This window comes from Natator depressus, chromosome 2 (genome assembly GCF_965152275.1).
Source record: "Natator depressus isolate rNatDep1 chromosome 2, rNatDep2.hap1, whole genome shotgun sequence".
NCBI classification, from domain to species: Eukaryota; Metazoa; Chordata; order Testudines; family Cheloniidae; genus Natator; species Natator depressus.
The window spans coordinates 192593692-192613657 of NC_134235.1; the positions used below are offsets into that span (position 1 = coordinate 192593692).

A 19966-nucleotide genomic window follows, 5' to 3' on the forward strand; every position below is an offset into this window, starting at 1 on the left:
TTTGTAATTTTCTTCCGCATGATCTCTTTCAGTAGCTAATAAGCATTTTTGTGAATTTGCATAATATCTCATTTAAAAGACAGAGAACAAATGCGCTGTTCAGCTGCTATGAACTACAAATTCCTGATCTGTGCCCATTTAGTCTGCACACTGGAAATAGTCTGCGTGTATCTACTGGATTGTAAACAATGGGGAAACCTACAGAAGAGGAACCACCTGCCTCCCCAATGTGTCATACAGATCAGAAAGTTCCATCCTTCAATGTAGAGACTAACCAATTTATTTGAGCATAAGCATAAGCATCCGATGAAGTGAGCTGTAGCTCACGAAAGCTTATGCTCAAATAAATTGGTTAGTCTCTAAGGTGCCACAAGTACTCCTTTTCTTTTTGCGAATACAGACTAACACGGCTGTTACTCTGAAACCTATCCTTCAATGTGAAACCCACTCAGATCTCTGAAATTTAGCAAAGAGCTCCCGATTATCAGCTGATTTACAAGAAATGCACTTGCCTTAGGCTAACAGGAAGCCTCACTCAGCTCCCCCTCCTCCTTAACACTGATCACAATACAGCACCCGAGTAAAGTGATGGTCCCTAATTCATGTCATCCCTCAGAAATAAATATGTGTCTGTGAGTAAACCTTGCAGATCATGAACTAGCTTCCGATATTTAACTATTTAAATTGTTTTCGGTGTTATACAGCTCAATCCTTACAAGCATATTGTTTCTCACGGATACACACTGCCCGGGAATAAGACGTTTTAAAGAGGCTCCCTGCGTGATGTGAAACGGGCAGCAGATTATTGTCAGTCTTCCGGAGGGAATGTTATATAGTCTTCCAGAGTGAATATATAACATTATGCACGCACAGGGAGACAAAGTGTATGTCTGAGTACGTCTTGAACGATATATAAAATGTTCTTCCCTCAATTCTCTCTCTATGCCCGCTACATACATGCCTGGAGAGAGCGCTCTCTAAAGGTGCGAGCACTAGGCACCCTGTAATAAGACGCTCTGGAGAGAAACGTGTCCAACCAAGAGCTCCATAATAATATATATGCTGTGAGCCGCACGCCCAGTGGACTATAGCTGCGGACACCTAGGCCGGTAGGTGCGCAGGGCTGTGGGGCGGAACGGGGAGCACACGCCCCGTGTCTATGGCCAGTGTGGGGGGAGGTGGCGGCTGTGGGCGCAGCCCTGCGCTCCGCGCTCTCTTGTGAGACTCCTAGTCAAGTCCGTGGGCAGCAGGACAGGATCGGGCCCTTACTGCGGAGACTTGGACACGACACGTGCGTGGCTCAAATGAAGGCAGCCCAGGGGCTTGTCAACGCCTCGGCCACTTGGGCTGGGGGGCGGCCGCGGCGCACGCCGCGAGCGAGGCTCCAGCAGGGCCGGGGCTTGACGCTCCCGGGGCGCGCTGAGTGTCTGCGCTCAGCGGGGGGAGAAGGGAAGAGGCCCCGGGCCGCACTGGACAGGGGGAGCCCGGGGCGCTCCCGAGCCGTGGGCGGAGCGCGGCGCCGGCCGGGCTGCGCGGGGAGAGTGAGGCAGCCGGGGCGGTGGCACGCTCCTGAGCCGCTCCCCACAGGCCGCGCTGGGTGGCTCGAGCCCCAGGCCAGCTGCGGGACCCTGGGCCGGACGCCCGTGCCCAGCCCATTGGAGCCGCTGGGCCTGTGCGGGGGCTGGCTCATTCCCCTCCCTCCCACCTCCTGGCCGGCTCCCCAGCTCACCTTGTAGGCCTGCCCCAGGTCCCCACCCCCTGACTTCACAAATCCGCACACACACCCTAGGAACCCCGACCTGGGGTATTCTGTCTGCTACCCAAGATCCATAAACCTGGAAATCCTGGACGCCCCATCATCTCAGGCAGTGGCACCCTGACAGCAGGATTGTCCGGCTATGTAGACTCCCTCCTCAGGCCCTACGCTACCAGCACTCCCAGCTACCTTGGAGACACCACTGACTTCCTGAGGAAACTACAATCCATCGGTGATCTTCCTGAAAACACCATCCTGGCCACTATGGATGTAGAAGCCCTCTACACCAACATTCCACACAAAGAAGGACTACAAGCCGTCAGGCTCAGTATCCCCGATAATGTCACGGCAAACCTGGTGGCTGAACTTTGTGACTTTGTCCTCACCCATAACTATTTCACATTTGGGGACAATGTATACCTTCAAATCAGTGGCACTGCTATGGGTACCCGCATGGCCCCACAGTATGACAACATTTTTATGGCTGACTTAGAACAACGCTTCCTCAGCTCTTGTCCTCTAATGCCCCTACTCTACTTGCGCTACATTGATGACATCTTCATCATCTGGACCCATGGAAAAGAAGCCCTTGAGGAATTCCACCATGATTTCAACTATTTCCATCCCAACATCAACCTCAGCCTGGACCAGTCCACACAAGAGATCCACTTCCTGGACACTACGGTGCTAATAAGCAATGGTCACATAAACACCACCCTATACCGGAAACCTACTGACCGCTATTTCTATCTACATGCCTCCAGCTTTCACCCAGACCACACCACACGATCCATTGTCAAGCCAAGCTCTACGATACAACCACATTTGCTCCAACCCCTCAGACGGAGACAAACACCTACAAGATCTCTATCAAGCATTCTTACAACTACAATACCCACCTGCTGAAGTGAAGAAACAGATTGACGGAGCCAGAAGAGTACCCAGAAGTCACCTACTACAGGACAGGCCCAACAAAGAAAATAACAGAACGCCACTAGCCATCACCTTCAGCCCCCAACTAAAACCTCTCCAACGCATCATCAAGGATCTACAACCTATCCTGAAGGACGACCCATCACTCTCACAGATCTTGGGAGACAGGCCAGTCCTTGCTTACAGACAGCCCCCCAACCTGAAGCAAATACTCACCAGCAACCACACACCACACAACAGAACTACTAACCCAGGAACCTATCCTTGCAACAAAGCCCGTTGCCAGCTGTGCCCACATATCTATTCAGGGGACACCATCATAGGGCCTAATCACATCAGCCACACTATCAGAGGCTCATTCACCTGTACATCTACCAATGTGATATATGCCATCATGTGCCAGCAATGCCCCTCTGCCATGTACATTGGTCAAAGTGGACAGTCTCTACGTAAAAGAATAAATGGACACAAATCAGATGTCAAGAATTATAACATTCAAAAACCAGTTGGAGAACACTTCAGTCTCTCTGGTCACTTGATTACAGACCTAAAAGTGGCAATACTTCAACAAAGAAACTTCAAAAAAAGACTCCAAGGAGAAACTGCTGAATTGGAATAAATTGGCAAACTTGATACAATTAACTTAGGCTTGAATAGAGACTGGGAGTGGATGGGTCATTCCACAAAGTAAAACTATTTACCCATGTTTATTCCCCCCCCCCCCCACTGTTCCTCAGACGTTCTTGTCAACTGCTGGAAATGGCCCACCTTGATTATCACTACAAAATGTGTCCCCCGCCCCAAGCCCGCGCTCTTCGGCTGGTAATAGCTCACCTTAAGTGATCACTCTCTTTACAGTGTGTATGGTAACACCCATTGTTTCATGTTATCTTTGTATATTAATCTCCCCAATGTATTTTCCACTGAATGCATCCGATGAAGTGAGCTGTAGCTCACGAATGCTTATGCTCAAATAAATTTGTTAGTCTCTAAGGTGCCACAAGTACTCCTTTTCTTATTGCTGCTAAGGGATTCCACAGGCCACCAGCCTCTCCAGCTAGCTAGGTGCTTTGAGGGTATCAGACCATAAGAACAGCCAGACTGGGTCAGACCAAAGGTCCATCCAGCCTAGTATCCTGTCTACTGACAGTGGTCAGTGCCAGGTGCCCCAGAGGGAATGAACAGAACAGGTAATCATCAAGTGATCCATCCCCTGTCGCCCATTTCCAGCTTCTGGCAAACAGAGACTAGGGACATCATTCCTGTGCATCCTGGCTAATAGCCACTGATGGATCTATCCTCCAGGAATTTATCTGGTTCTTTTTTGAACCCTGTTATAGTCTTGGCCTTCACAACATCCTCTGGCAAAGAGTTCCACAGGTTGACTGTGCGTTGTGTGAAAAAATACTTCCCTTTGTTTTAAACCTGCTGCCTATTCATTTCATTTGGTGACCCCTAGTTCTTGAGTTATGAGAAAGAGTAAATAACACTTTCTTATTTTCTTTCTCCACACCCGTCATGATTTTATAGACCTTTGTCATATGCTCCCTTAGTCATCTCTTTTCCAAGCTGAAAAGTCCCAGTTTTATTAATTCTTATTAATCTATCCTCGTATGGAAACCATTCCATACCCTAAGCATTTTGTTGCCCTTTTCTGAACCTTTTCCAGTTCCAGTATATCTTTTCTGAGATGGGACGACCACATCTGCACACTATTCAAGATGTGGATGTACAATGGATTTATATAGCAGCATATCATATTTTCTGTCTTATTATCTATCCCTTTCTTAATGATTCCCAACATTCTGTTCACTTTTTTGACTGCTGCTGCACATTGAGTGGATGTTTTCAGAAAACTATTCACAATGACTCCAAGATCTCTTTCTTGAGTGATAACAACTATTTTAGACCCCATCATTTTATATGTATAATTGGGATTATCTTTTCCAATGTGCATTACTTTACATTTATCAACATTGAATTTCATTTGCCATTTTGTTGCCCAGTCACCCAGTTTTGAGAGATCCTTTTGTAGCTCTTTGCAGTCTGCCTGGGGCTTAACAATCTTGAGTAGTTCTGTATCATCTGTAAATTTTGCCACCTCACTGTTTGCCCCCTTTTCGAGAGCATTTATGAATATGTTGAATAGAACTGGTCCCAGTAAAGACCCCTGTGGGAAACCACTATTTACCTCTCTTCATTCTGAAAACTAACCATTTGTTCCTAACCTTTGTTTCCTATATTTTAAGCAGTTACTGATCCCTGAGCAGACCTTCCCTCTTATCCCATGACAGCTTACTTTGCTTAAGAGCCTTTGGTGAGGGACCTTGTCAAAGACTTTCTGAAAATCTAAGTACAGTCTATCCACTGGATCCCCCTTGGTCACATGCTTGTTGACCCCCTCAAAGAATTCTAGTAAATTGATGAGGCATGATTTCCCTTTACAAAAACCATGTTGACTCTTCCCTAACAAATAGCGTTCAACTATGTGTCTAACAATTCTGTTCTTTACTATAGTTTCAACCAGTTCACCAGGTACTGACGTCAGTGAATTGATCCCCACTTACAGCTGTAAGCATCATTTTGATTGTCCCCCCAATAATCTGTACTCAGCTGAGGTGCCTGCGGAGCCTAAGACAGAACAAACCATTAAAGATGAAATCCTGACCCCACTGAAGTCAGTGGTAAACTCCCATTGATTTTAATGAAGCTGGGATTTCACCCTAAGCAGGGTCGTCCCTACCCATACGCAAAGTACGCAGCTGTGTAGGTCACCAGGAAATTTGGGGCACCACATTTACTGGTGCTCTGCATAGCTGCGTGCTGCTCCAGCCCCTGCCCCGCCTCTTCCCAATAGCCCCCGCCCCTGCTCTGCCCCAGCCCTGCCCCCATTCCATCCCTTCCCCAAAGCCCCTGCCCTGCTCCGCCCCACCCCTTCCCACCCCTGCTCCCCTGAGGACTCCAGCAAGACCAGGCCTGCAGTCACCGGCGGCGGGAAGTGCAGCGACCCGGCCCCAGCCGTGCCGCTGGTGAGTGCTGAGGGGGTGGTTCCCCCCTACTACCCAAGCCAGCCCCCGCCCCGAGGAGGCCTGCCCCCCCGCACATGGGGGGGCTGCGTCGGGGCCCAGAATAGCTAGGGATGGCCCTGACCGTAAGTGTTTTCTCTGTGCGTTTTCCACCAGCCTTTTTCTTCCTTCACACTGCCCACCTTCATGATCATCTAATGTAGACCTGCCACTGGTCTTACAATCAGGGGGGCTTCCACCTTTCTCCACGCAGGTCTAGACCAAATGGTGAAAATGCTGGCACCTTGTCTGCCTTAGCCCATTGCTACCGCTGGGGGCAGTAATGTAGGAAGTGCAAAAGGAAGGGCTGATGTGAACAAGGACCAAGATGCAGTGAGGCTGACCTATCTCTATTATTTGCAAGTGCTCCTGTAGTATGTACCTAGCTTTGGTTCTAATTTCTCCATATTTTTGTAGTTGACTTACTCTTTATTGCTGCAGTTAAGTAATATCTGGGTACTCACTAAACTTTCTTGTGTGATGGTTGTCATAAGTGGTACTGGGTGAACAGTTACTGCTTCTGATATTACCATATCCCACTGTTAATTATTTTTTTCAACCCACAGAGTTAATTGTTTTCCCACTGTAAGCCTCAGCTTGAGTCCACCTGGAGCAAAAATATCAAAAATGTAATATTTCTCTACTAACATGTTGTCAGCAGGAAATATCTGATAGCTCTGACATGAACTCCAGTTATGCAAGCAGCTCAGCGTGGGTTTTATCAGAGCCATCACGATGAAAGTTTACTTTTTAAAGTGCTAGGGGAAAAAACAAAACATTTACAGAATTTAAACTGACAACTGCAGTAAGCAGATGGAATAAAGTCAATGATAGAAAGACAGAACAGCGGAGCTATTTCTGTTATCACAATCCAAGCATATTACAGTGAGCTTGTCAAAATTGTCTTGAAATCAAACAGAGTACTTCAAAGTGTATCCTTCTAATGGCACTGTATTCGCAACAGGGATTTGTTTTAGCTATCAGTGATTTTGATAGAACAATATTTCCTTTTATAGTGAGACTGAGAATTTCAAAAAATCTATGTAGTAGGTAAGTTTGCCTTAAAAAAGGTTCTCCGAGTTGTCTAGGCTCTCTGAATTACAGGTTATTGGAGGAAAAAAGCAAGTACTTGACGGAGTACTATTTTGGGAGCTCACAATAGGTGTATAATATAAAATATGAGATGTTATATTATTTGTGGTTGAGGTTTGTTCTGTGGTTATTCAATCCTTATTCTAGTCTTTCTGCACCCTTCCTTTCAACTTATAATATTCCTTTTGGAGAAAAGAGAGCCACCAAACTGCTAATTCAACTTAGTTCTGTTGTTATCCCTGTCCCAATCCTCTCTGAACCTCCCCTGATGCTTGTTGAAACTATACTGGCGTCCAACTTGCAAAACCTTATGTCTTCTGCCAGTGCAATGCTTCTTGTCTGTTTTTATAGCCCAAGGTGTGCTAATTAAATTTGCCTTGCCTGTACAGATGGAACCAAACTACAGCTTTATCTACATTAACCAAAGTATCCGTTGCTGACAATACAGTAGATTCAGCTGGACCTAGTTTTCTCTCTAGCTAACCCCCACTTATGCCGAGCCTGGTTTAGCCTTCTCCATTGCTTACACCCCGAACTTCGCAGAGTGGGATGTGGATCAGACTCTAATTAGCAAAGATCATCAAAGAAATCCATAGTTTCTAGTTGCTGTCTTCCATGTAACCTTGTAGGTGCGGGGAGAAGGAAAAGTGAATGGTTGCAATTATTTTAAAGTTGTTGAGAAGATTATTTTATTTTCAGACACTGAGCACTACTCTACAATAGATTCCAGCTCTTGATTCCTTAATTTTTGCCTGTTCATTCTTTTCATTTGAGTTATTCCTGGTAGTGACTGATTTTTCCCATCTGTTGCTGAATTTTCAGGTAAGCGTCTTTCTTTTTTAGTGTATGGTTTAGTTTAATGTTTATGCCCTGCCTTCCCCCATTTAAAATGTTCATGTTCTAACCTCTGATTTAAAGGACTAAATGGCCTATTCATCCCATTCACATTTTCCATAGCTCTGGGTCCAATTTTATCTTTCAGTAATTATTATAAAAAGGTAAATCTGATGATAGCCTAGTGAATGTTAAAGACAAAAGAACTTCAGTTTGTAGGAGTATTGTTTGCTTCTCTTTAAAAATAAGTATACCCTAGTTCTGATGAAGTCCAGCTTCACCTTTTAGCCCTAAAGGAATGCAGATTTTAAACGGCTACATATGGCAGCTTTTAAAAAATATACATTTCAAATGCTCATTGAATATATCATTGTTTAATCTGACAGATTGGCCGTCTTGATTACCATATAACACCACTTTGTACTTCTTTCTCTCTGGGGATCTCAAAGCACTTTACCAACACCCGGGGGAAGTAGGTGAATAGTATCATCCCCATTTGACAGATGAGAAAATGAAAGCAGAGAGAGGTATGCAGCCAACTTTCAAAAGTAGCCATTCAATTTCAGTGCCCAACCTGGAACAGCTGGGCCTGATTTTCAGAGGTATTGAGAGCCTACAGCTTCCTCAACTGCCGCACAGAGCAAGCTATAGGTGCTCATTAATTTTGAAAATGAGGACCAAGCTGTCTGAAGCAGGGCATATGTAAATGGAAACATCCAAAATCAGTAGCCACTTTTGAAAATCTTGGGCTTAGTCGCTTAGAAAATGTCACACAGAAAGTTTAAATGTAGGAAAAAAATAGGACCTAGAACTCCTGACCTGAAGTCCCCATGCATGAACCACAAGAGCATCCCTACCTCCTTTGTTTGACCAGGTTATTTTTATTTGTATGTAGTAAAAAGGACAAACTAGGTGAATAGAGCACCTATGACTTCCCATTTCAAATATGTAGTATATACAAAAGCCTCCCAGCCTTTGAGATGGCATCTGTGCCAACCAGGCAGCAGGAGTTTAAAAGGGAGAGGCCAAGATACATTTAAACAAAAATAAATCCAAAGATAATTAGTCAAAGCGACAGATAATTTGCATGTATTGGCTATTCATATTTATCTAGGGTCCAAGAGAAGCCATGATTACCTGTAAATCTTGAGATGTTTCAGCAGGTCTTCAGAAAATGAACAAAGTGTCTGACCAACATAGAAAGTGATTGGGTAACATTCTGTTAGTATGGATGAAAGTAAAAGTTTTCTTAAACTATTGATCTGGATCCATTGGGACGTGCCTGAGAGAATCATGGAAGCTAGATATGGAAAAGACCTACTGGATCATAAGGTCTTTTCTTTAGGAGACCCGGTTCAGCAAAGCACTTAAGTATGTGCTAAAGGGCTTTGCTGAACTGGGAGCCGTATTTTGATATACAGATCTCATATGAAAGAGGTAACAGTTATTCCACTTAATCTTATCCAGAAGGCAACAAGTGTAATGTACATTAATGATACCTTACTGTAAATAAAACCGCATAAACAGGGTCTCCTTGAATAAATATTGCTTTTGATTCAGTGAGACTCATATATCTGAATTAAGTCGAACAATTCATCATACTATGAAACCCTCTGAAACCTCAGATTTCCTCCCCTCCCCCCCCCCAACATTTATTTTGTGGTTTGGGGATCGTTTTAGTAGTTGTACTTATTTGACACTCTTCTTTTTCTTTCTGGAAAGTCTGCACGTACCGTAATTTTATCTGAAGAGTTCAGTGATCCAGTTACAATCCCATATGCGTTATCCAATACGCGACTAAAACATGGCTCAGGCTTGCAGTGTAGCTAGGACTGAACTGCTACAGTCCTAAATCCATCATTCAAGAACATGGTTCATTCCAGTACCCAATAGAAGGCTTAACTTTGCTTTTACTATCTCTGAGAATTACTGTCTTGTAACTGGATTCCCCTGTAATATAGATTTTTTTTACAGTCTAGTTGGAATTAGAAAGTCTAGAAACAAATTGTTTTGTGTTAGTAAAGAGTTACAGAATAGATAACTCTTAATGTAGAGTGGGGGAAATTATTTTTCAACCATAGGGACTGTCTGTCGATTTCCCGTGCAAAGAACAAACAAGTGTAAAAATATGTGTGTGTGCTCAAACCATCATACGGCCAGATTTCATCCGTGTGTTTTGGGGGGAGGGAAATAAAATGTTAGTATATCCTTTATGCAGAGTCAAATCCTGCAGCTCTTACTCTGTCCAAAATCACATAGATTGCAATGGAAATTTTGCCTGAGTAAGCACAGAATTTGACCCATGATGAATAAGCAAGTTCCTATCTCTCTGCTTCTTATTTCCCCAAAAGCCATATACTGTCCATAGGTGTATATACAACCTCCTCGGACTGCTGTGGGAGTTCCATGTCAGGATCGAGGCCAGCATATGTTTCTCTAAAGGTGATCTGAAATCTTAAAAGAATACTGAAAATGTAAAGAATCTGATTAAAATCTTAAATCATTAGCAGAATCCATGTGTAATCTTCATTACAAATATATTTGAAAATAAACCGAAAAGCTTCACCTGTCACGGGTTTGTGTCTTCTCTACAGAAAAATCCCTAAGGGGATATGGAGTTGGAGTTGTTCCTGATTAGCTGATCCTGATAACTCCACGTGTGGTGTGGACAGGCTATATTCTGGAATAACAGTGCCTTGTTCTTGCTTTCAGTTTAACTCACTTGGAAAGTTAATCAGATACAATTATTCGGGAACAACTCCATGTGTAGACAAGCCCTTTCAGGATCCTATTGAAACTAATTGGAGGCTCCAGATGAAATCAGTGGGAACTGCAACTAGTTCGTAAAGCAATACAAGGAGCTAAGCCTGTCCAGGTGGGATGTTCTCCGATTTTGTAGGCGAACTAAGGTCTCGGTAGATAGGTACGGGAGGACCCACTCTGCGACGCTTTGGATGACAATGTGTACTTGTTATATAGTCTTTTAATGAGTTAGCATTTTAAATACTTTTTAGAATTAAACTCAGTTCACCTAGGTTCACCTAGAGCATGTGAAATGGAAATGTCTGTGCAGCGCTTAGATAGTGGGGCTTATAGGCGCTGTATAAAAACCTTTGCTAGCGAGACGTTTTTCAGTATCTGTCGGGCGCGCTGCAAGTTCCACACGCGGGAGGAATCTTGATCACAGTACCGCCCCCCTTTCACGAGCGGGGGTCACTTCGCTATTGAGTAGTAAATGGGGTGAGGGCTGCAGATCGCTTTGCCGTCCATTACTAGTGAAGCTCCGGCTGAATGGTTTGTATCTGCGCCGCTCTTCTCCCCCCAGAACAAAACCATCCCCTTGCCGAGAGAAATAGCCGCGGTCACAGCGCTCAGGACCTCAGCGCAGGCAGGTCTCCCGGGCTCCTGACTCGGCAGCAGGTTTGTCTTTTTCGTTCGCACCGCAAAAAGTGAGGCAAAACTTTACAAGAGCGGGACTGGACGAACCGGGGTGGCAGATAACAGTGATAACTGCAGGCTGTGAGCCGACCTGTCCTGCAGCACCAGCGGCCGCTTTACCATCTCCCCGTGCGTTTTGTTGCGCTGCAGTTTAAATTTAGTGCTTAAGTATTTGCCAGCGTTTCGCTTCTTTCTTCCGCTTCTGATCATTACATACTAAGTGCACATCAGCTGCCCTTTAAACTGATCACCTAGCCTCTTTGCCTACCGTCCTTTAACCAAACCTTTGGCTAATATTTACAAACAAGCCCGGCACCAAATAGCATCGGAGTTCCTGTAACTGGAAAAGTTTTGTAAAGCTGGACAAATGTATTCTGATCCACGGGGATGCGCGGGTTTGGTTAATTCTGAGCGCCTTATCTTGGCTTCATGTGACCTTGTCAACCTGTTATGTTAAAAAAAAAAATCAAAATCCCGAAGGAGTTGCTCAAGGCAGTCAGACCAAGCGTGGCTGGAGTTTGGACTATTATGTATTAGTAACTGTTAATTCATAGTGAATATGCTTCGTTCGCTTTTTTTCAGCAACGAAATATTGGGTTTTTTTTTATAATTTGCTTTAAAAATTGGATGTTAGGAATATTCATTCTGTTGAAGTCATGGCAGATTTAGGCATCTGCACGAAAAGAGGTCGAAGGGGCTACTAACCTCTCTCCATTTCAGTCATGAGCCCATGCTGTGACTTTTAAAAATCAGAAATCAATCTAATTCTTCTTACATTCTAGCTCTTCCTCTGTCGGGGTTAAAACAAAACCACCCGCTGTATCAGTGATGGGGAGACATATAAAATTCTCCATCTGGAATTGTTAAAACAAGGAATCTATCAGACAATTAAAATACAATTCCGTTTTGCAGCACCGGATTATTGAAGCAAATAAATTTTATTTATTTTTGGGCGGGGAAGGGTAGAATTGAAATAGCAAAACAGCCCTTACAGTTGCTTGAAAGAGAAGCCCCTGATAAGGTGTAAAGAGCTCTGGGTCATCCTGATGTAAATGATGCTCTGATCTTTGGTATAAAGGCGTTTCTACCCTAGCTGGCATGGCTGCAGAAAGGCTGAATTGTTTCAGGGGCGAGACTGCTGTTGAGAGCCTTTAATCTCGCCCATCAAATTTAAATGAAATGTGGATCTCGTTTCTTGGCTGGCAATGATAATCGCAGATGTCTCGCTTGCTAAATTGTTAAACACCGTCTACGAAGGCACTGGGGAGCAAAATCCGTGGATCTTTAAGGCTATATAACTACATGGATTTCAGGTTGCATCACTGACATTTTGTCCAGATCTTCTCTCTTTCCCCTCTGAAAGTTGCTTTCTTCCCATTAAAGTCTTCCACATGCGGGATCCTTTTCTTTATACCCAAGCACCTATTATCTAAGAGGCCTGCATCATCTTTATTAAGAGATCGTCATTTTGCTAACGCCTGGCGGCGGGGTAAAATCCAAAGTAGATCACCCTAGCCACCAAGAAATCCAGTTCAAGTTCCTGCTTCCTCTCTCCCTTTACCAAAGCAGGACACGAAGCGATTTTGATCTCCCATCAGGAGCCAGTTAAAGGGGGGGTTGGGGGGGCGGGAATGGAGTCACAGGTGACTTGTTCCAATTAGTAGCTGTCTAATTAAATTAGTGTCACAGAAACCAGCCAATGGGCCAGCCAGGATGACGGGGGCTGCCACGAACTAGACCTCCCCAAGCCCCTCCCCGGCGGCCCGAGGAGCCCAGCGTGCCTATATAAATAGTCTCCGTTTAATTCAGCAGCAGAGGTGGCTTGTTTTCAGTGGGGAAGGTAGGAGTGGGGGGGCAGTGAGGGGGTGGGGAAGTTGCAGGGAAACTTTCCGGGCGGGGGGCCCGTGCGGCTCGGCACTTTCCCTCCCTGGGAGGAGCCGCGCTCCAGAGCAGCCCCAGGCTCCCTCCCGACTGGCGCTGGAGAGGATGCAGCTAGGGGAGCAGCTGCTGGCCAGCGCCGCGAGCCTGGCCGGGCCCCCCTTCTACCCGCCGGAGAGCGGCGGCGCCCGCGGCGGCCACCGCAGCCAGCCCGGCTCGGGCTCCCCGCAGAGCCTGGACTTGGACAAGGGGCCGAAGAAGTGCGGCAGCGCCGGGCCGGGCATGCTGAGCGAGGCGGAGGCCGGCGAGCCCTTCCCCGGCGCGGGCTCCAAGCCGGGCGCCCCGGACGGCCGCAAGGCGGCCCCTTGCGGGGAGGCCGAGCTGCCCCCGGCCGCCGCCGCCCGCTACCCGCTGGACAGCCTGAGCGCCGAGCGCTACTACCTGCAGTCCCCCGGGCCGCAGGGGGCCGAGCTGGGCGGGCCCTGCTCGCTCTTCCCCTACCCGGCGGCGCAGCACGGCTCCGTCTACCAATCGCCCGGCGGGGCGCGCTACCCCTACGGCTCCGTGCTGTCCCCGGGGGGCTTCTCGGCCGCCGTGTGCTCCCCGGGCGGCCGGGCGCAGTTCGGGGGCGGCGGCGGCGGCGGCGGCGGCTACCAGTACGGCCAAGGGGCGGCGGGGCCCCTGTACAGCCCCTACCCGGCGGCGGGCTCCTGCGGCGGGCTGGGCGCCTTAGCCGTGCCCGGCTCGGGGCCGGGGCTCCGGGCGCAGGTCTTCCTCTGCAACCGCCCGCTCTGGCTCAAGTTCCACCGGCACCAGACCGAGATGATCATCACCAAGCAGGGCAGGTACGGAGGGGCCCGGGCCGGGTGTGCGGGGATCCCCAAGCCCCACACCGGCTATAACCCACCCACCCGCCCGCCCGCCCACGCCACCGATTCCTTCTGGGCCCCCGGTGCCAGCCCTGGGCGTCAAGGGGGCTCCGGGTTCGCCGCCCGCTAAAGCGGCTTATGAGGGGGGCTCGCCTGGGGGGCATCGGGCTCTTTCCGCTTCGTTTTACACGTCCCGTTTCTCGAGGGCGATCTGGAGCCCCGAGCTGCCTCTTGCTGCCCCTGAGCCGCGGGGGGGTTAATTTGTTACCACGTTAAAAATCAAACCAAACCGACGCTCCTTTTTTTTTTTTTTTTGCCAGTAAAACTCGACGGGAGCCGGAGAAGGGCCATTTACACGGCGCCTCTCCGCCCGGAGCCCGCTCTGCCCCCGGGCTTGGGCTCTCTGCCCACCGGGAGGATTTGCGCTAATTCGGGGTTGCCCTGGGCTTGGGCGAGTGTCGCGGGCAGCGAAGCCCAGCAAGCGCCGCGGTTTTGGTGCCGGGCCGGTTTTCTTTTCTAGTCCGCCGACCTGGAGGACGGGCCCCCGGAGCCCGTCCCAGTGCGGGGCAACCCCCCCGGGGCTTCGGGAAGGGATTGGCGGGGGAGCAGAACTCGCGGCTCCCGGGGAAGCGAATCGGATGGGGGGCGTCAGTAAGTGTAATTGTGTGTGTTTGGCTGGGGGGTCCCGTTACGGTTTCCGAAGCGGCCAGTCTCTTAGCAGGAAAACTCCCTGTCCGCGGGGCAGTGGCGGGGGTTGGGTGGGAGGCGGATGGTTCCTTGCTGGGGGGGAAGGAGCCAGAAATGTGGCTCTTGCTGGGGTTTTCTTCATGCCGGGTCCTGCGAGTAGCTCGCCTGTTGTCGGTGGGAGACTGAGGGGAAGGGAGCAGGGAGAGCGGGCAGCGCCGTGGGGGCTGAAATCTAGCCGCCTGGATAACGAATCCCAAGTGGAAGTGGCCGGGCCGTGGCGGGGCTGGTCCTCCCTCCCTCCCAAAGCCGGGGCCGATTTGGACCCCAAGAGCCGCTGAGAGACCCCTGGCTTTGACCCTCCGAAGGCAGCCGGCTGGGGCAATCCAGTCTCTGCCTCACTTTCCCCCCGCAGACTGCTTGGGCTCCACGCGTCCCGGTGCCTGGCAGAGCGCCCCGAGCCGCGCCCCGGCGGGCAGACCCGGAGCCGGTCCCTGAGCTCTGGCTCGGAGCCCTTCCTCGGCGTCCCCGGGCGCGCCGCTGACTTGCGCGGTCTCTGCTTTTTTTCCCTCGCAGGCGGATGTTTCCCTTCCTGAGCTTCAACATCACCGGCCTCAGCCCCACGGCCCATTACAACGTGTTCGTGGAGGTGGTGCTGGCCGATCCCAACCACTGGCGCTTCCAGGGGGGCAAGTGGGTGACGTGCGGGAAAGCGGACAACAACATGCAAGGTACCTTGCGGCCCGGCCCCTCCAGCCAGGCTCTGGGAAACCGGCTCCCGATCGGCCCCGGCCCTTCCCCTTCCCAAGGCAGCCCGGCCACAGGGCGTGCTCCCCCCGCTAGCTCTTCCCTGTGGCCGGTGAGCAATGGCCAGGCCCGGAGGCGCGTCCCATGGGCCATTTGCAGGGCAAACCCCAAATGCTCAACCCCCTCTCAAGGGTGGTGAAGGGTTTTAACGCGCGCGAGAAACCCCGGGGCTGGAAGATGGCGCTGCCATGGCCTCCCTTCCCCTCTGCAGGCGGGGCCATGTGCTGCCCCAAGCCCAGCTGGGCACTAAATGAAATTTCACAGCATTTAATATACAAAGGTGTAAGCTTGTCCTTCCGGGAATCCAGCAGCACCCAGGGACTAGCTTGCAGTGCATCTGCCTCCCCTCCCTTTGTCCCATGGCTGGTGCCAAAGATGATCCCTGTCACTCCAATATCTGCTTCCTGAATTGTGTGTACAGGACTGTTCTTGTATTCCTTACATTTGCCTCTCTTCTCTCTCTCCTAGGCAACAAAGTGTATGTTCACCCTGAGTCCCCAAACACTGGGGCTCACTGGATGAGGCAGGAGATCTCTTTCGGAAAACTAAAACTGACCAATAACAAAGGTGCTAACAATAATAATACTCAGGTAAATAACAGGTTCATGAAGCCCTGAAAACCCAATCACTATCTGATGCTACTTTCTTGATTTAGAGGCTATTTATCAATCTTGCAGATCTATACTAGCCTCAGAAAATCGAAAATCATTTGAATCTGTTTAAGTTCAATGGTCTTAACAGATATGGGATGAAAAACTTCCCCCTTCTTCTGTTTAGTCAGTGCATAATGTAGTCTGTATGTACTCTGTCGTTCTCTCAGAGCAGTGAATTTTGTACCACTGTACTCCTAAAGCTATTATCCACAGTCTGGTTAAATTGAGGATCACACCTTGCAAACTCCTTGTGAGAGTCTGAAGGCTAAATGATCAGCTTCCAAACATCTGATTGATTTTTCTCCCCTATGGTTAGCACTTTAGTTTTAGGTGCCTTTTATCTGAACAATATCCTAGACTATACTTTATGCATTGTTTCTTCTAGATGATAGTACTTCAGTCTCTACACAAGTACCAACCTCGACTTCATATTGTGGAAGTGACTGAAGATGGGGTTGAAGATCTGAATGACTCTTCAAAGACTCAGACGTTTATTTTCCCGGAAACCCAGTTCATAGCAGTTACTGCATATCAAAACACTGATGTAAGTCATGAGGAGGTTTAAACTTGGGGAAAACTATGGTGGAAGGTGCTTGAGTTAAATTTCTAAATTGCATCAATTCCATCTTCCTCCCCCCCAGATCACTCAGCTTAAAATTGACCATAATCCTTTTGCAAAAGGCTTCAGGGACAACTATGATTCGTAAGTATAATTTTTATTCCTACCTCAGTCTAATCTGCCTCCATTTAGGAGGCATAGTTCTGGCCTGTTTGTAGAAAGATTTCCATTTTTTAAAACAACTTAGAACCATTGCTTTTATTTTTGGGGATAAGCTATATCCACAACTTCAATAGATGGTGCAACTCTTTCCTAGCTTTAATTGGATCTTTAAATGCCTTTTGTATGTGTGGCATGTCTGTCTTCTGGAGGGTGACTGTAAATTTTGTCTAAAAGGAGCTGACCAAACCCTACACAGAGTAGATAGGACCTCTTAGTTTTAAAGTCTCACCCAAAAGACCCAGAGTAGTGTGTGGTATTCATTTAATCTATCTTGGCACAAGGGAGAGGTTCATTGTTTACTTTAGTCTAAAAATATCTTTTTTTAAAAAAATCTATAGATACCTCTTGAAAAGGTGCTGGTCACATTTTTGGTATGTTAAGAATTAAGATTTGTGAAAGAAGTTGGTTTTTCAAAGCATATGTGTATGCTATATTAAAAGGAGCTGTACTTAGAATTCAAGGCTTGGAAGTGTCTCCTGAGTTGAGGTCCAAGGTGAAACTGGACTTTGATCTTGCAGAATGTATCAAGTGTCCTAAATCCCAGATTTTTATCCTTGGCACATAGTTCAGTCCCTGTCTGTTTTTAATAGTATATGGAATTGTAAAGACCAACACTTAGCATTTCTCTTTTATATTGTAGCATGTACACAGCTTCAGAAAATGACAGATTAACTCCATCTCCCACGGATTCTCCTAGATCCCACCAGATTGTCCCAGGAGCCCGGTACAGCATGCAACCATTCTTCCAGGAACAGTTTGTCAACAACTTGCCACCAGCCAGATTTTACAATGGTGAGAGAACTGTACCTCAGACAAATGGCCTGCTCTCTCCTCAGCAGAATGAAGAGGTGGCCAATCCTCCCCAGAGATGGTTTGTTACTCCTGTGCAGCAGCCTGGTACCAACAAACTGGACATGAACTCCTATGAAACAGAATATTCTCCTAGCACCTTGCTCCCCTATGGCATTAAATCCCTTCCCTTGCAGACATCCCATGCTTTGGGATATTATCCTGATCCAACATTCCCTTCCATGGCAGGGTGGGGAAGCAGAGGTTCTTATCAGAGAAAAATGGCAACTGGGTTACCTTGGACCTCCCGAACAAGTCCCCCAGGTTTCTCCGAAGACCATCTTCCCAAGGAGAAGGTGAAAGAAGAAATCAGCTCATCCTGGATAGAGACCCCACCTTCCATAAAATCTCTAGATTCAAATGATTCTGGCGTCTACACTAGTGCTTGTAAGAGAAGACGACTCTCTCCTAGCACTTCCAGCAATGAAAATTCTCCAACAATGAAATGTGAAGACATGCATGCTGAGGACTATAGCAAAGACACTTCAAAAGGCATGGGCTACTATGCTTTCTATACTACTACTTAGAGCATTATTTCATCCCGATTTGGCTAAATTTTCAGGGTGGCTTTGGGTTTTGTTTTTCTTTCATTTTGTTTTTTCTACATAAAAGTTGCCAAAAAGGCTCTTGCCTTCCACCTTGAATTGTTTTTGTGCAATTCTATAGAAGGTGCCAAAGCTTTTTGACTACTGGAGGTAACTGGGTGGGGAAAGAACTGTATTATAATTTGATCTTAACTTTTGGAAGGAACAGTAAGGGGGTTGTTAGCAAGATACTGTTTTTTACAATGTGGATTATTTATTGGAGACACTAAAATGTACAGTTTGGCTGGCTCAGTGGCCTAGGGGTAAGTGCTATGCATTACCAAACAGGAGATATGGGGTTTTTTTATCCTAAACTCTCTTTGCGTCTAGGTCTCTGAGAAGTGTCTGGAACTGCTACACTGTGCTTCAGATAGAGTAGGCCTCATCAACACACTCAGCTGCCCAATCAGAAGCATCTAACTCAGTGCAGTTAGGGCTGCTTGGACAGAAGATAACACAAGAAGGGAGGATTACTTTTAAAAAATTTTTATGAATGGAAAGTTTTGACTTGAACACCCTGCTGCCCAGGCCCGGGGTTTGATGATCAAATCTGGCTTTCTTTAACTTGGGTGGGATAAAATGACTTAATTCTGGAGGGGGGGGGGGGGTTATGAGAAGTGAACTTTACCGAGGGTGGCCAAAAAAAGACAGTGTACAGCTGTATTTGTCTAGGTACACTGTAGAGTACTGTGGAATACATTGTATAAATAGTCTACATATAGACGTCTGGTTGGGATCATATGAAGTTGGTGCTTTGGCGTTCTAAAAGCATTTTTGATTATTCCAGCAAATTTAGCCTCTTGGAGCATTTAAAAAATGCATTGCTGAAAGTATATCAAAAGGTATCTATATTGACTTGTAGGTAAAGTGGTTTTTTCAGCTGCCCTGTATTAACTTGAAAGTGATGTAATTTATCCACTCTTCTCGCGACTAGTTTCAGATGTTTCAAAATAATGCAAACCCTAAAGCGCTGGCACACAAATTTCTGAAAACGTTTCTCTTGGATTTTTTTCTATGTACATAGTAGTAATTTTTAAATAAATGTGATGTGTGCTGGGGCAAGACTGGGTCTTTTTTCGCTTTTTTTTTTTTTTCCTTTTTTTCTTCCCCCCTCTCTCCAAAGTTATTGTGGATGGAGGACTCTTGTTGAAAAATGCAGTGTAGAGTTGTTCCTCCTAGCAGCTAGGGCGGACCCTCGCGCGGGATGCTTTTTTGGTGGAGATCTAAGTCTCCTAAGGGTATGGGGTCAGTCATGCTATTTTTATCAAAAGTCTTAATACCTGGGAGGGGGTAATTTTGTGTGGCCTGCCCCCTGAAGAACTTGCGGGCGGGGAACCTCGAAGGGGGACGTTCTGTCTCTTCCAGCCCAGGCAGTGGCAGTCGGAGAAGTCGAAGAAGGTGAACAAATAGCTGGATACTGCAAAGCCTACGGTTAATGCAGATGTGTCAAGTGTGTTTTGTTTGTTTTTTTTTTTTTTGCGGGGGGGAGGGGTAGTTATTGTTCTTACAACTTAGCAGGGGCTGATTCTGTAGAGGCCCGATCCCCCTCCCACTCAGGGGCGGGGGAATTTTAGCGTTTCACTGACAATGCAGAGACGTGGGCTGGCGGCTCAAATCTTCTCCCAGGGCCCGTAGCGCTCGTTCTCGGCACACCTCGCCCAGGTGGCAGCCTGTGAAGCTTAACTGCAATCAAGGAGCCCTTCGCGGGGGGGGAGACGATTCTGCTGTCGTCTCTGAAATGAA

At 47.4% G+C, this 19966-nt stretch overlaps 1 protein-coding gene across 4 annotated transcripts; it reads left to right on the forward strand.

Moving 5' to 3' along the window:
- Positions 1–11039: 11039 nt before the first annotated feature.
- EOMES (eomesodermin) lies at positions 11040–18827 on the forward strand. 4 transcript variants are annotated; one of them, XM_074943303.1, is made up of 6 exons: positions 11040–11100; positions 15126–15280; positions 15825–15946; positions 16395–16553; positions 16651–16712; positions 17431–18827. In XM_074943303.1, exons 2-6 carry the CDS (start codon positions 15130–15132, stop codon positions 18164–18166), a joined length of 1230 nt encoding a protein of 409 aa, XP_074799404.1. In that variant the 5' UTR covers positions 11040–11100; positions 15126–15129; the 3' UTR covers positions 18167–18827. The 4 variants fall into 4 exon arrangements, with proteins under 4 accessions (XP_074799404.1, XP_074799403.1, XP_074799401.1 ...); XM_074943302.1 differs by lacking the exon at positions 11040–11100 and adding an exon at positions 12938–12958; XM_074943300.1 differs by lacking the exon at positions 11040–11100 and adding an exon at positions 13105–13841.
- The last annotated feature ends 1139 nt before the right edge of the window (positions 18828–19966 follow it).

Coding starts and splice junctions, on each gene's coding strand:
- EOMES (XM_074943300.1), top strand. CDS start 13,105: ATGCAGCTAGGGGAGCAGCTGCTGGCCAGCGCCGCGAGCCTGGCCGGG. Junction 15,947..16,394: donor CTAACAATAATAATACTCAG/GTAAATAACAGG, acceptor TGTTTCTTCTAG/ATGATAGTACTTCAGTCTCT. Junction 16,554..16,650: donor CTGCATATCAAAACACTGAT/GTAAGTCATGAG, acceptor CCTCCCCCCCAG/ATCACTCAGCTTAAAATTGA.